This window comes from Nicotiana tabacum, chromosome 18 (assembly GCF_000715075.1).
Source record: "Nicotiana tabacum cultivar K326 chromosome 18, ASM71507v2, whole genome shotgun sequence".
In the NCBI taxonomy this organism is placed as follows: domain Eukaryota; kingdom Viridiplantae; phylum Streptophyta; class Magnoliopsida; order Solanales; family Solanaceae; genus Nicotiana; species Nicotiana tabacum.
The window spans coordinates 36,541,907-36,557,456 of record NC_134097.1 but is presented as its reverse complement, the minus strand read 5'-3'; the positions used below and the strand labels follow the sequence as shown (position 1 = coordinate 36,557,456).

The window sequence follows — 15,550 nt, the reverse complement described above, 5'->3', positions numbered from 1 at the left end:
CCATTATTTTAATTCCTTAAAGCTAACCATACACAGGCTGCCCACGGTTTAAACCAAATAAACATGGCATCATATTTAAAATCAAAGTCTGAATTGCCATTATAACCTTCCCCTAGATGTTCTTTAATTCAATTTGAACAAAATCAATAGGCAATACACTTCAGTTCCTAATGGGATTCAAATACGATCACAGCAGAAATAAACAACATGAATCAAGTTGTTACCATTAATGACTGAAACTAATTGACGACATATATCGACTCGACTATATTAATCGTAACACATAACAATCAATCGTTCATATAAACAACACGTACAGAGTCCCGAATGACTTCAGACAACTTTGTTCAATCACTGGGAACCTATATGAATTAACTCGTTTGACGACTAATCTAATCGAACATGTATATCACAGAATACATTCAAAACACACATAGAAAATCAACCGACCAAATAAAAGGTTTTTGCTAGAGATGGAAGAAATCAGGAAAAATAACAGATAATAACAAACAACAAATCATGCTGACAACTCAATCAAAACTAAAAGGAAAAGAGGACACTTACTGGGGAAGTTTAAACCGAAACGACCCAATTCCGACTTAGCTTTGACCATTTGAGGCCAAACAAACTTTAATCAGGGTGTTCTCACATGAGAACACCTTGATTAAGGTCTATTAGACCTCGAACCTTTGTTAAGGTCGGCTGGATTCCAAGGCTATCCGTGTTTTAGGTTTTGGATTTTCAGATCTGGTTTTTTAGGAGTTGTGGGTAGATTCGGACCAAACCAAGTTTGGTTTGGTCACGAGAAGGGTCAGGGGAGTGTCTGGTATGAAGATGGGGTGGTTTGGTATAGATCAGAGTTCGACTCAAATCTTCAAATGAAGATTCGAGACGAAGGAAGGTGATTCGAGGCAAATGGATAGCAGATCCATGTTTAGGACAGTGAGGTGGTCCTAGGGTGTTCAGGAGGTGGCCACCGGCGTCCATGTCGCCGGCTTTAATGGCGAGGGAGATGGGGTGGCTAGGGTTTCTAATGGGAGGTCTGGGTTTGAGCTTTGGGGACGACGGGATGGGGTGTTCGTATAGGGGGCGTGGGGTGTAAGGGAAGGCTTATATATGGTCTAGGGGTTTAGATCTGAGCCGTTGGATCAGATGATCTCAACGGTCAGGATCCATTCACTTAGGGGAAACGGTGCCGTTTGGGTTTTGGTAGTGGGTAAGACCGGGTAAGGCTGGATCGGGTCAAAAATTGGATGGGTTTAGGGGGAAAACCTGGGTCCGTTGGATCAAGGGGTTGGACGGCTCAGATCAATTGCCTAAGACGACGTCGTTTGGGGTTAAATGAGTGGCCTGATCAGGACCGTTTGTTTGAGTCAGATCAACGGCTCAGCACAGGGACGCTGATACGGCGTCGTTTTGGGACGTACCCGGGCAGCTTGTTTGGACTGGACCTGTGTCCTGGTTTTGGGCCTGATTTTAATTCATTTTTGGCCCAAATCAACCCTTTCTTTGTTTTTCTTATTTTAAAAAAATGAAAATAACAAAAATAAATAATGAAACAAAAAATGAAAAGAAAACAAACAACCATGTGACGCTTCAACACAATTATCACACCAAATTTAAGCAAGTTAAATCGCAACCTAGGACGAACGACGCCTATATATTTTGAATTTTCGTTCTTTTTTAACGACCGAATTACGATTTTGACTACCCTGACAGACATGTTTTTGTATTTTGATTGGTAAGATTAAATGTAAAATGGGCAGACCCACAAATGACTAACAACACATGTCACGGAAAACGACAAATTGTACAGTGAGGCCATTTATCACTATTTTTTGTTTTCCTTTTGGAGTGATTGCTCGTGAAGCAAAAATCACGTGCTTACAGTTAGTAGGAAGTATAGGCGCTTGTTGGGAGGCAACCCAACTTTACTGCTTTCTTTTATTTTTATCTTTATTATATTATTTTTGTAATATTTATTTTGATTTTGTAGTATTATCAGCATAGGAAGCAAAGCCATTGGAAGAATGGAAAAGTGAGCTTGATGGTGAGAACTATGTGTGGGGTGCCCACACAAAGGACCATGCCTTGAGGAAGTCTGAGTATCCCGTGAGCCGCTATTGTTTCGGCCTTTGGCCTTTTAGGGAGTTTCTTGTCCATCTTCGTTATTATTTTACTTTATTTGTGCATTGAGGATACTACACTCTTTCAAGTGTGTGGTGGGAGAATTTCTCTATATAATTATTAGTAGTATGTTTGAAAATGTTGACTTCTTATTTTGATTTTAGCTTCTTATTTTTGTTTTCGTAGTTGTATAGTATTGTAGTAGTTTAATTTATTTTTTTTATATTGTGGTAAAAAAAAATTTAGAAAAGGTTTGGACTTTTCCCGACGATAGATCTGTTGGACAATTTCATTGAGGGATTTAAGTTCGATTAAAAATACCAAAAAGATTTTCTTTTGCTTTTTTAAGTAGTTAGGTAGTATCCCTTGGTTTTTCTTTCGACACCGGTTTTTTTCCAAGGGTGTAGCTCGAACCGGGGATTCTAGCTTAGTTTTTTTTCTTAGGAGCAGGATAAGGGAGAAAACTGAGATTGCTTTGAGGTACCTATTGACATGTTTAGTGTTGGCAAGTTAAGTTATGGCGTGCACTCTGTCTTCCTGCATATATGATTTAAATTATAATGCCCAAGTAAAGTAAGTAGCCTACTCTGTGATGCCTTTTTCTCAGTTGATTGACTTGTATGCCACCTAGTGCATTGCTGCTTAAAAAATCTCAACTTGCTATGCTTGCTTGACTTGAGAGTCGCACAGAACCGTTTGAGTGAGTGAAGTGCCATGTGTGTGTAAGGATTGTTGATATTCTGTGCTATCCTGTGTAGTCTAGAACTTGCCCTGTGTGTTAATCAACGCGAAATCATTAAGTATTGCTAGTCTAGGAGATAACATAGGCGTTTCTTGATTGACCATGAAGGTGCTGGTCACTGACAAATAAAATTTTCCCATTGTTAGCCCGTTTGAGCCTATAGACCATTTCCTTGGCACCCACATTACAAGTCGTACTCCTACTTTGTTCTTGATTCAAAATTGTTGAACCTTTACCTCCTAAGGCACTTAGTAGCTAAAAGAAGTAAGGGGGATGAATGGGGAGTTACTTTTGAGTGGAACCATGGAATGGCCCTTAAGGTGCACTAAAATTATGAATAAAAGTCACTAGCTTATAAACTTCAATGCATGGAGTGTGTAAAGAAAAAGAAAAAAAGAAAAAAAGAAAAAAAATGTTGGAAGAAAAAAGAAAATAAAATTCCAAATAATATAAAAAGACACACACCTAATCTTTCTCACTCGTGCTAGCGAATCCATAGAGGTGCTTAATTGAAAAGAGGGCTATGTTATATATGATGTATGACAAGTGAATGGATTGAAAAGAAAAGATGTTTGATTTGTGATTATAGTGTATTAAAATGTTTAGGAGGGTTAGTTACTATTCCTAATTATATCCTATATGTCCCTTAGCCTACATTACAACCTTGAAGTCCTAATTGATCCTAGATTTGGCTAGCTTAGATTAGTAGAGATATACACTACGGGCAAGATTATGGTATGACCACGGGATGCACATGAACTTTTTGTGAGAGTGAGTGTATTTTGTTCAATTGTGTGATGTCCTTAAATTATGTTCGATGACATATTTGAATGTGTGGACTTTGAAATTCACTCTTTTGTTTGTGTTGAGGGCACTTGATCTCATGACAAATTAGTAATATTGTACACTTTCTTTTGTTGGGTGAGTGCGTGAGTTGAGGATGCTTAGTGTAACGAGTCATCTCTTGAGGTAAGGTGGTTGTGGAGAGGTTCCTTGAGTTGGTTGAATAGCATTGTATATACTTGGGCTAGTTTGAAAATGGGGAGAATGTTAAATTCACGTGTTCATGCTTAATTGCATGTATCAATCATTGTTCAAAGGTAGGGTGTTTGATTGAATTAATTGAGAAGTGATCTTTCATAATGATAAGTATGTTTTGGGGGATTAATATAGTTCCATTTCTCGAGGACGAGCAAGAGTCTAAGTGTGTGGTATTGATAATCGGCTTAAAGTATGTTTATTTTGATATATATATCGCTTCGCATTTAGCTCATGTCTCAAAGATTTGAGATGTATAATATGATGATTTGTGCTCATTTGTGGTATTTCTATGTGTAGGAATCATTCGGATGCAATTTGGGATGAAATGGCACGAATTGGAGCGAAATCGGGACAAAAAGGCAAAAAGTGAAATTTGAGGGCCACAACAAGCGTGGGGCGCTGGCTGTGGCGCAATTTATAAAATGTATAAGATTTGAGCGCCAAGGCCAGCGCCCCACACTGGCCTAGATGCTCAAAACGTGAACATGTCCTATTTCGAATAGGACTCGGTTATTTAGACCCAAAGATGCCCCCAACTCATATAAAAGCCAACCTAAACCTATTTTGAGAAGGGAGAACGTTTTTTTAGAGGAAAACACAAGCGCGGAGCCGCCGTGGAGGTAGGACTTCATCAAGTTCCATCTTTCTTCCACCAAATTTAGTAATTTTTATGTTTCTATGTATTATTTGTTGTTTGGCTACCATGTCTATGTGGAGCTAAACATCACGTTCTAGGGCTGTAGTTCTTCATGACTATTGTTATTCGGATATTGGTTTTGATTTCTTAGTTTATCATATTGGTTTATTTATTTAATCCTGCACTTATTTATTTTATATCTTTGTCACCATTTGAATACTGTCTATGAATCTTGAATTGAACTCGAAAGTGGGAATTCTAGATTGCATATAGAATTGAGTAGAGCAAGTTCTTGAATATGGGCATCGGGGAATGGATTCGCGATTAGGATAGACATATACCTAATTGTCTTGTTTGGTTGATATATAGGAATTATAAATGCGTTATTGTTGATTCTAACTCCATAGACATATAGGCGTTAGGTTAGCTTGAATAGGCAAGTAAGAACTTGACAGATTCTTATGAGCAATATTAACCCTGTCAACCAATAAACTAGATAAATTTATTAGTCAATTCAATTGAAGAATACAATAGGAATGTTAGATAGCCCATGACCCTAGATCATTTTCATTACATTGATATCATAAAAATCTATTTTTCCCTTGTTCAGATTTCACCATTTATTTTCCTTTATTCTAATTAGTTTAGAATCAAATATTTCTATATTTAATTCTTGTTAGATACTTTGGATAGTCTAATTTAGTTTATAGTTAATTACAAGTCCTCGTGGGTTCGACATCCGACTTTTTGTCACTTTATTACTTGACAACTACGTATACTTGCGTGTGCGTTTAGCCGCAACACCTTGGCCAAACAGTTTGTTAGATTGGATATTTCTGAGCCGATTCGAGTGTTGTCTTGTGTGGTCTCCCAGTCTTCTCTTTGTGATTGTATCAGAGAGCATTAGTATGATGACCCACCATCCGCTTGTCCTTAAGGACACGATTCAACACAGTGGTGCTAAAGAGGTCACTATTGGAGATGATAGTGCATTGAAGATGCAGAGCAGGCTATATGTGCCCAAATGTAGATGGTTTGCATAAGTTGATTCTCCAGGAGGCTCACAGTTTGCGGTACTCCATTCATCCGGGTTCTGCGAAGATGTATCAGGACTTGAAGAAGCATTATTAGTGGAGGAGAATGAAGAAGGACATAGTGGAATATGTATCTTGGTGTCTAAATTGCCAGCATGTGAAGTATGAGCATCAGCGTCCAGGCAGATTGCTTCAGAAGTTAGAGATTCCGGAGTGGAAATGGGAGAGGATCACTATAGATTTTGTTGTTGGGCTTCCACAGACTCAGCGGAAGTTTGATGCAGTTTAGGTGATTGTGGATAGGTTGAACAAGTCAGCTCATTTCATTCTTGTGATGACTACTTATTCTTTTGAGCATCTAGCTCGAGTTTATATCCGCGAGATGTCAGGATTCATGGCATGCTGGTATCTATCATCTCTGATCGGGGTACGCAGTTTACATCACGATTCTAGAAGGCCGTACAACATGAGTTAGGTACTCGTGTTGAGTTAAGCATAGCATTTCACCCTTAAATGGATAGAATGTCCGAGCACACTATTCAGATACTAGAGGATATGCTCTGTGGGTATGTGAAGGAGTTTGGAGGTTCTTGGGATCAGTTTCTTCCACTTGCGGAGTTTGCCTACAATAACAGTTATCAGTCAAGCATTTAGATGGTTCCGGTCTCCAATGGGTTGGTTCAAGCCGGGCGTGTCTAGGCTTTTGGGTATAGACCTGGTTCAAGATGCTTTGGATAAGGTCAAAGTGATTCAGGATCGACTTCGCACAGCCCAGTCCAGATAGAAGAGTTATGCAGATCGAAAGGTCCGCGATTTTGCATTCCTGGTTGGGCAGCGGGTCTTGCTCCGGGTCTCGCCCATGAAGGGTGTTATGAGGTTCGGGAAGAAGATGATCCCATGGTTTATTGGTCTATTCAAGGTGTTGAGTGAGTTGGGGAGGTTTCTTATGAGCTTGCCTTATCTCCCAGTCTAGTAGGAGTTCATCTATTATTCCATGTTTATATGCTCCGGAAGTATCACAGCGATCCATCCCATGTGTTAGATTTCATTTCAGTCTAGTTGGACAAGGATTTGACTTATGTTGAGGAGCCGGTGACTATTTTGGGCTGGCAGGTTCGAAAGTTGAGGTCAAAGAACATCGCTTCAGTGAAGGTTCAACGGAGGGGTCAGCTGGTCGAGTAGGCAACTTGGGAGACCGAGCAAGAGATATGCAGCCGTTATCCTTATTTTTTCATCACTTCAGGTATGTCCCTATGCTTTCTCAAGGACTAACGATTGTTTTAAAAGGGGGATGATGTAACGACCCGGTCGGTCGTTTTGAGAGAAATAGCCTCGATCCCCTATTTATTGTTTTCCCCGTATTTTTTCTGCTTATGTGACTTGTTGGGAGGTTCTGTTTTTGGTATCGTAGTGTTTCGGGACACTTAGTCCCTAAAACGGAAGCTTAAGTTCAAGGATATTTACTGTAGTTGGAACTGTGTGAAGACAACTCCGGAATGGAGTTTCATTAGTCCCGTTAGCTCCGTTGGGTGATTTTGGACTTAGGAGCGTGTCCAGACGTTGAATTGGAGGGGCATTCATGATTTTATTATTGTTTGATGTGGGTTGAGGGCTTGACTAAGTTCAGATAATGTTTTAGGACTTGTTGGTATGTTTGATTGAGGTCCCGGGGGGCCTCAGGTGAGTTTCAGATGCTTAATGAATCAAAATTTAACTTGTGTAAATTGCTGAAGCTCTCAAGCTTCTAGTGTAATCGCACCTGCGGTGCCGCAGGTGCGGACACATGCGTGATATCAAGCGTAGAAGCGGGATTAGAATCGGTGGCCAGGGGTCGCATGTGTGAGGGAAATACCGCATCTACGAGCTCGCAGATGCGGAGAGTGAACTGGAAGAGAAAGTCCGCAGAAGTGGACAATTGTCCGCAGGTGCGGCCACCTCATCGCAAAAGCGGACCCAGGCCTCTTAATTCAATTCTACACCTACGATGGAATTTCCGCAGGTGTGACTGAGGGTCGCAGGTACGAAGATCGCTTGGAAGAAAAAGCTAAGTTCGAGGGTTTTATCCTATTCTTCATTTTTGGGCTTTAAGAGCTTGGATTTAGGCGATAATTTGAAGGATGTTCAGAGGGAGTTATCAGGTGACGATTCTTAACTCATTTATGGTTATATTCTATTAATCTATAGTTGATTTCATCATTTAATTAAGGAATTGGGTTGAGAAATTTAGGAAAAAAGTTGGAAAGTTCTTCAACTAAATTTTGAGATTCTATTCGGATTTTGATATCATATTTGGATAATTTTGGTGCGAGTGAACTCGTGAGTGAATGAGTGTTCATATTTTGTGACTTTTACGCGATTTCGAGACATGGTCCCGGATCGACTTTTAAGCCTTGATTTCATTAATTATATTAGTTTCTTATAGTTATATTTATGGTATATAATTGATTTTGGGTAGATTTGGTCCATTCGGAGTCGGAAAATCATGGAAAAGGCATTCTTACTGATTGATTGAGCTTGGTTCGAGGTAAGTGGTTTGCCTAACCTTGTGTTGGAGAAATCCCCTTAGGATTTGGTACTATTGTGATACTTTTATGATATGAGAGCGCTATGTACGCGAGGTGACGAGTGTGTACACGAGCTAATTGTTGTAAAAACATGATTTTTACTGAGTAATAACATGTTTCATCTTAATTGATCTATACCAACATGTGTAGTTATCCTGTTTAGCTTAAATATCGCATGTCTACGTGTCTTAACTGCTTATTTGAACACTTGTGCATCATGATTAGTTGATTTCATGTTTTTTTCCTTTATCTGTATCAGTCTTAACTGTAGGATTCTTGCTGTTAATTGTTGTATTCATCAATTTCGGGTTGTGTGTTTATTTTTTGTACTACGAGCGGTACCTCGGGAGATCCCCATGTACATTTACTTTTTGGACTATGAGGCGGTACCTCGGGAGATCCCCCTAAACATTTGCTTTTGAGACTACGAGGCGGTACCTCGATTGATCTCCCTGTGCATTTACTTTTGGGACTACGAGACGGTATTTTGGGAGATTCCCTGCTGTTTTATCCCAATGTGTTGTGCTGTTATTTCTCTATGGTTTTCTCTTTGTTAAATTCCAGTCTCTTATTACACTGCTATATTCGTCTGCCTCATTTATTATATACCAGTAGGGCTCTGACCTAACCTCGGCACCACCCGACCGAGGTTAGGCTTGGCACTTACTTGGTACCGTTGTAGTGTACTCATGCTACTCTTCTGCATATGTTTTATGTGGAAATCCGGGTACTTATTTTCAGCCTCGTTATCAGCGAGCAGCGAGATTACGGAACTTCAAGGTATATCTGCCCGCGTCCAGGAACGTCAGAGTTCCCCTCTATTCCCTCCTATGTCATTTAATTTTCCGTGCCTTTTTTTAGACTTTGACATATAAAGATACTAGTTTTTCTTTTGTAGCTTGTGACTTATGATTTTTCGGATTTTGGGAGTACTATGTATAATAGAGTGTTGGTTATTGTACATGCCGATCGGCATTTTTATTAGTTATTTAATTTTCTGTTGCAGTTAGTTGGTAAATTTTTACTTTCATTTTGTTATTTCGCAAATGTTAAGCTTACCTAGCCGTAGAGACCAGGTGCCGCCACAACATCTTACGGAGGGAGAATTCGGTTGTGAGACATATCCACCAAACTAAAGTAAAAAAGATTCATAAAACATTGTAAAAAATTTAGAGTAACTCTAATTTTCATCTCTTATATTTGCCCCTCGCCCCATTTTTCTTCAGAGGGCAAGACATGCCAAGATTTATGAAAGAAAAAAAACAAAATTAATCGAGTGATCCACAAATTATGCTAGCAATCATGCAAAACTTCAAACTTTTTTCGGACTGTAATAAGAGGGAAATTGCTCAATTTTCCAAACCCTTGCTTCCTCTCCATTTTCAAAAAATCAAAACACTAATATTTCGTTAGCGACTAGGAGGTTGAGAAGAAACTCAAAAAAAAAATGTCAATAGCTATGGGAAAGTTATTTTATAGGCTAATGTCAGGTATGAAATGCGCAATCCGCCATGTCAGCATTAATGATTTAATAGATGCAACTCTAATAAGATGAATTTCAATAAGTGAAAGTTGGGAATAAAAAATGACAGCTAAGGTTAAACATCTAAATAAAATATCGTACCGAATTTATGTATTTATGGATGTATTCAGCCTAGTAAAAATACTACTACTACATTTCGAGCTTATCATCAGCTAATTCTATAATATGAGAGCTGATTATCATCGACATCTATCTAAGCAAAAGAAAAAAATCAATCGGTGGTTTTAAAAACTCATATCATATTTAATGTGTTACTCGAAATACTGAAAAAAGTGAAAAGTCATCAAAATCTCAAGAAGGTTGCGGGAGAAAAAATAATTGAACCAAAATTGTGAGGAAAACTAGCAACATTTCGAAAAAGAATGTCAATAGCATATATGATTTGATGCATGTGTGAAAAGTTTTACCTTTAAATAATAAACATAAATGTTTTTGCATAGTTACTGATAGTATCAACATCTTTTAGTCTACAGCTCAGTTATATGAGGATTATAACACAGCGATTGTTTATACTTCCTCTGTTCCAGTTTATGTGAACTTATTTCCTTTTTGGTCCGTTCCAAAAAAAATGAACTCTTTCTAAATTTGGTAACAATTTAGCTTAAAGTTACAACTCTATCTTTAATGAGAAGCTTATATAACCACACAAATACTCTGGGCCCATTTGGACTTGTTTAGGACCACAAATTTCAAATGTCTTAATTTTTTTCTTAAACTTCGTATCCAATAAAACAAGGAGTACAATATATAAGAATGTAGAGATCATAACTTACTGTATAATAATGCGTGAATTTGTTATACAATGAAAAATAATACGAGGATTATTATGTAAGGACTGCCATTTTTAAGAGCATTTTAACTTTATTTAAATACTCTAATCCACTTGTTCACACTCTATCTCGTAAAAGTTAAAACCTAGATTTTCGCGTATATTTTACCAATATTAATAACCAAATGTTTGCTTTCTGGTTTTAAAGTCCCCATAAATTATATGAATTTTAATACAGGAAACCAATAAATGCTATTATTAAGTGTCCTACATTTTTGTTGATAACAAAGCCAACAACAATAACTCAGTGGGATCTCACAAGTAGGGTCTGGGAAGAGTAATATGTGTGCATACCTTACCCTTATCCTAGAGGATAGAAAGGATGTTTCCGAATGACCCTTGGCACAACATGGAGAATAGAAAGTAGTAAATAACAACAACAAGGCCAGAAAAATGATATCAACAATGTAATGTTCTGGGAAAAATAAATGAAAGAAAGCAGTAGCAATAGCAATAGAAAAGGTAATAGCCACAAGCAGTAATACGATAGGGTACTAGAAAATCGAAGCGGAAGATAGTATTAAAACAACCTTAATATAATACTGTCATTCTAAGAATCGAAGACAATGTACTAGTCCGCTAGCCCTAATAAACTCGGAACTGATCAGAAAAATACACAACGACCCATTGCCCTTCTACCATAATCATCGACCTCCATACCCTCCTGTCAAGGGTCATGTCTTCGGTAAGCTGAAGTCACGTCATGTCCTGCCTGATCATATCTCCCAGTACATCTTAGGCTGCACTGTACCTTTTCTCCTACCTACCAGCGCCAACCATTCACACCTCTTCAGTGGGGCATCTAGGCTTCTCCATCTCACATGCCCGAACAATCTAAGCCTCGTTTCATGCATCTTATCTTCCATAGGGGCCACGCCCACTTTCTCTGAATAACCTTATTTCTAATCTTGTCCAACCTAGTATGCCCGCACATCCATCGCAACATCTTTATTTCGTCTACGTTTATCTTCTAGATATGAGAGTTCTTGATTGGCCAACATTCTTCCCCATACAGCATAGTCGTCTCACCTTCGCCTTGTAGAACTGGCCCTAAATATTTGGTGGCACATTCATGTCACACAGAACGTCAGATTCTAGCCTCCATTTCATCCACCCTGCCCCTATACAGTGTGTGACATCCTTGTCAATCTCCCTGTCCCCTTTGATAACTGACCCAAGATAGTTGAAACTTGCTTTCTTGGGGATGACTAGTGAATCAAGCCTCATGTCTATATCTGCTCCCCCTGACACTATGTTGAACTTGCACTCTAGGTACTGTGCTTTTGTCTTGCTCAACTTGAAACCCTTAGACTCTATGGTCTGTCACCAAACCTCCAACTTCTCGTTGACATCGTCTCGCATCTCATCAATCAACATTATGTTGTCAGTGAATAAAATACACCATAGCACCCCCCGTTGAATATGACACATCAGCGTATCCATCGTCAAAATGGGCTGAGCGTAGATCCTTGTTGTAGTCCCATCCAAACCGAAAATGTTCCGAGTCTCCTCCCACTGTCCTCACTTGAGTTTTAGCTCTATCATACATTTCCTTAGTCAGTCTCATGTACGCTACAGGAACACATATAGCCTCCAAGCATCTCCAAAGGACCTCCCCAGGGACCTTGTCGTACACTTTCTCTAGTTCAATAAACACCATATGTAAATCTTTCTACCTATCCATGTACTGCTCTACCAACCTCCTAACAAGATGGATGGTTTTCCTAGTCGAATATCCCGACATGAAACCGAACTGATTTTCGAAAATAGATACCATCTTTATAACCCTCGCTCCAACCACCCTTTCCCACACTTTCATAATGTGACTAAGCTACTTGATATCCTTATAATTGTTGAAAATTTTGATATATCATTTGTTCTTGTACAATGGGATCATCATACTCTACCTCCACTCTAGGGCATCTTCTTTGCCCTTAGAAATACCGTTAAATAACCCAACTAGCCACTCCAATCCAGCCCTACCCACATACTTCCAAAATTTCACCGGAATCTCATCTGGCCTGGTCGCTCCGCCCCTACTCATCTTACGCATAACTCCCATGACCTCCTCAACCTCGATCACCTACAGTACCAAAAATCACAATGGCTCTCGGCGTGCTCCTAATCGCCCAGCACAATGCTTCTATCTCCCTTTTCATTCAGGAGTTCATAGAAGTAAGTCTGCCACCTTCGCTTGATTCGTGCCTCCTTCATTAAAACGTTATCGTCCTCGTCTTTGATGCACCTCACTTGGTCCAGATAACGAGCCTTCCTCTCACCCACCTTAGCCAGCCAAATAACTTTATGCACCTGCCTTTGTCCCTCAGTTCTTCATACAAACGAGCAAACAATGCAGTCTTAGCCTCTATGACCTGTAACTTCGCCTCCTTCTTAGCCTTCTTGTACCATTCTCTGATGTTCCTCTCCTCCTCCTCGTCTGTGCTCTCTACTAACATCAAATATGCTACTTATTGGCTTCTACATTCCTTTGAACCTCCTCATTCCACCACCTGTCTCCTTTGTGGCCTTCAACATAACCTTTAGAGACCCATAACACCACTCTCACAGCCTCCCTAATGTAGTATGTCGTCCGCATCCATATACTACTCGCGTCCCTACTTTTCCTCCAAGCCCCTACAACCAATAACTTCTCTTGCAACTCCTTCACTTTGTCCTTAGTAAGAGCTCCCTACCTGATCTTCGATCGACCACACCCAACCCTCTTTTTCCTCTTCAGTACGATATCTAAGTCCATCACCAAAAACCTATGCTGGGTCATGAGGTTCTCACTCGGAATAACCTTTCAATAAGTACACATACCTTTATCATATCTCCAGAGAAGGATATAGTCAATTTGGGTGTTGGCCGTCGTGCTCTTGAAGGTAACCAAGTGCTCCTCTCTTTTATAAAAACTCGAGTTTGATATCACCAAATCATTTACGGCGACTTACCTCCTTCATTTTCGACCCCAAAGCCAAAGCTGTCATGCACCTCATCATAGCACCTAACAGACCTCCAATGCGCCCATTAAAATCCCCTCTTATGAATATCCTTTCAATGGACAGAATGCCATGGACAACCTCATCCAAACTATCCTAAAAGTGCCTTTTAACCTCCTCATTTAGGCCCACTTGGGGAGCATAAGCGCTAATAACGTTCAAAGTACGCCCTCCAACCACTAATTTAATAGCCATTAGTCTATCATTTACACTCCTGCATTGGTTGATAAAAATAGATTATTATCCTTTCATATGGTTTTAGGCAATTATTACTTCATGAGGTAACTCTTGGGGTTAAGTTAGGTCTAAGATTCACTTTCTTTATGTAAAATTGGCGCCAACATATCTTATTCTTCGTTTGCTCAGTGTTGGACTCCCGAGTTTTATTCAAGCTCTAGATGTCTAGTCTTTGATGTGGGTAGATATGATCATGGACAACTCTCACTTCATTAGCTTATTTTTGGATATTGAGTTAAACCCAAGTTACATTTTTTCGATGGCAGAAGTTATATTACCAAAAGCAGGAATACTTTACAGCAGAAATAAAGAGTTGCATAAGTAATACTACCAAATATCATACTTTATAGGAAATGATGACAAGATTTATACCAGGCAAGGTAAAGTGAGGAAACATAAAAAAAGAAAATATATATCTAACACACAACTTAACAGGCTATCACAAAAAAAAAATTCCAAAATGGAAGAGAAAACCAGCTACAAATAAATAAAATGGAAATGGACTAATATATGATGCCCCTTATCCGAAGAGTTTAACTAATATCTACCGTCATTTTTTCAGATATTTTCATATACTTCCTCTGATGTTTCGCTTCATCACACTATCTTCCTTTCTAATTTACGATATTACAGTTATTTTCTTTGTTTGATATTTTTTGTAAAGGTTCTTTATTTGATATTACTAATGTAATAAAATTCAATATGACTGATTTGCCCTTTTCCAATATTAAACTATTTTAATTAATCAATTTTTTAATATTTCTTTAGCAAATTCTTTATTAATAAACAACCCAATTTTATTAAAGGAATAATCCAACACTAATTAGTTCCTTTGTCAAGCTTTGGAGTGCATGCTTAGAAAGCTTCGTAGCTACAATGGAGGAAGCGGTTAGAAGTTTCCGAAATATTGGCAGAAGAAAAGGGAAACAAAGATGGAGTCTCTAACTGAGAAAATGAAACTCAAACCTCAATTATGCTATAGAGTAGTTCTTATATACAATGAGCTCTGATTGAGCACTAAGCTAACTAACTAATCAGGAAATGACAGCTAATAAATAGCTAAGCATTAACTAACAACTAACTAACAGCTAACAATAACTGACTAAAGCAACATAATAACTAACTACTGAATAAATACAATTCTAGTCTTAATATCCCCCTCAAGTTGGAGGTGAGGGAAGCACAACCAACTTGCCCAGGACAGTAGCATGTTTGATTCCAGTAAGGGACTTTGTGAGGATGTCAGCAAGTTGATCACTAGTCCTTATGTGCTAAAGTGAAATGAGACCTTCTTGGAGCTTGGACGTCACAAAGTGGCATTCAACTTCAATGTGCTTAGTGCGCTTGTGAAACACAGGATTTCTAACAATATAGAGAGCAGATTAACTATCAAAAAACACAAAAATGAGCAGGGTAGAAGGGACAGTCAGCTCTGTAAGCACACGATGCAGCCAGACAAGCTCACCAACAACCTTCCTGATAGATCTATATTCTACTTCTGCTGAAGAAAGGGAGATGGTCTATTGCTTCTTAGATTTCTAGCTAATGGGACTGTTGCCTAACAGAACAATATAACCTGGCATTGACTTCATAGAATCAAGGCAGACAACCCAATCAGAATCACAATAGGCTTGGACTGAGAAGTCAGCATCATTAGACATGAAGAGTCCCAAAGTAGGATCCTTGAGCAAGTATCTAAGCATGTGATAGGCCACCTGAAAGTAAGGCTCTCTAGGATCTTGCACATATTGGCTCAAGTGTTGTTCTTCATAGGCTATATCTAGTCTAGTGTTGGTA

General features: G+C 38.9%; 1 protein-coding gene across 1 annotated transcript; it reads right to left on the bottom strand.

The window, feature by feature from the left end:
• Window positions 1-11,567: 11,567 nt before the first annotated feature.
• On the bottom strand, window positions 11,568-12,973 carry LOC107788350 (uncharacterized). The gene is made up of 3 exons (XM_016610028.2): window positions 12,832-12,973; window positions 11,920-12,158; window positions 11,568-11,837 (listed from the first exon to the last, which is right to left on the bottom strand). The coding sequence occupies exons 1-3, from the start codon at window positions 12,971-12,973 to the stop codon at window positions 11,568-11,570; spliced, it is 651 nt and encodes a 216-aa protein (XP_016465514.2).
• Between the last annotated feature and the right edge of the window lie 2,577 nt (window positions 12,974-15,550).

What these genes read in the sequence shown, in the direction of transcription:
- LOC107788350 (XM_016610028.2), bottom strand. Translation starts at nt 12,973, where the DNA reads ATGTTAGTAGAGAGCACAGACGAGGAGGAGGAGAGGAACATCAGAGAA. An exon ending in TGAAGAACTGAGGGACAAAG is followed by an intron (nt 12,159 to 12,831) that starts GCAGGTGCATAA and finishes TTATTGAACTAG; the next exon opens with AGAAAGTGTACGACAAGGTC. An exon ending in ATTCAACGGGGGGTGCTATG is followed by an intron (nt 11,838 to 11,919) that starts GTGTATTTTATT and finishes GTTTGGTGACAG; the next exon opens with ACCATAGAGTCTAAGGGTTT.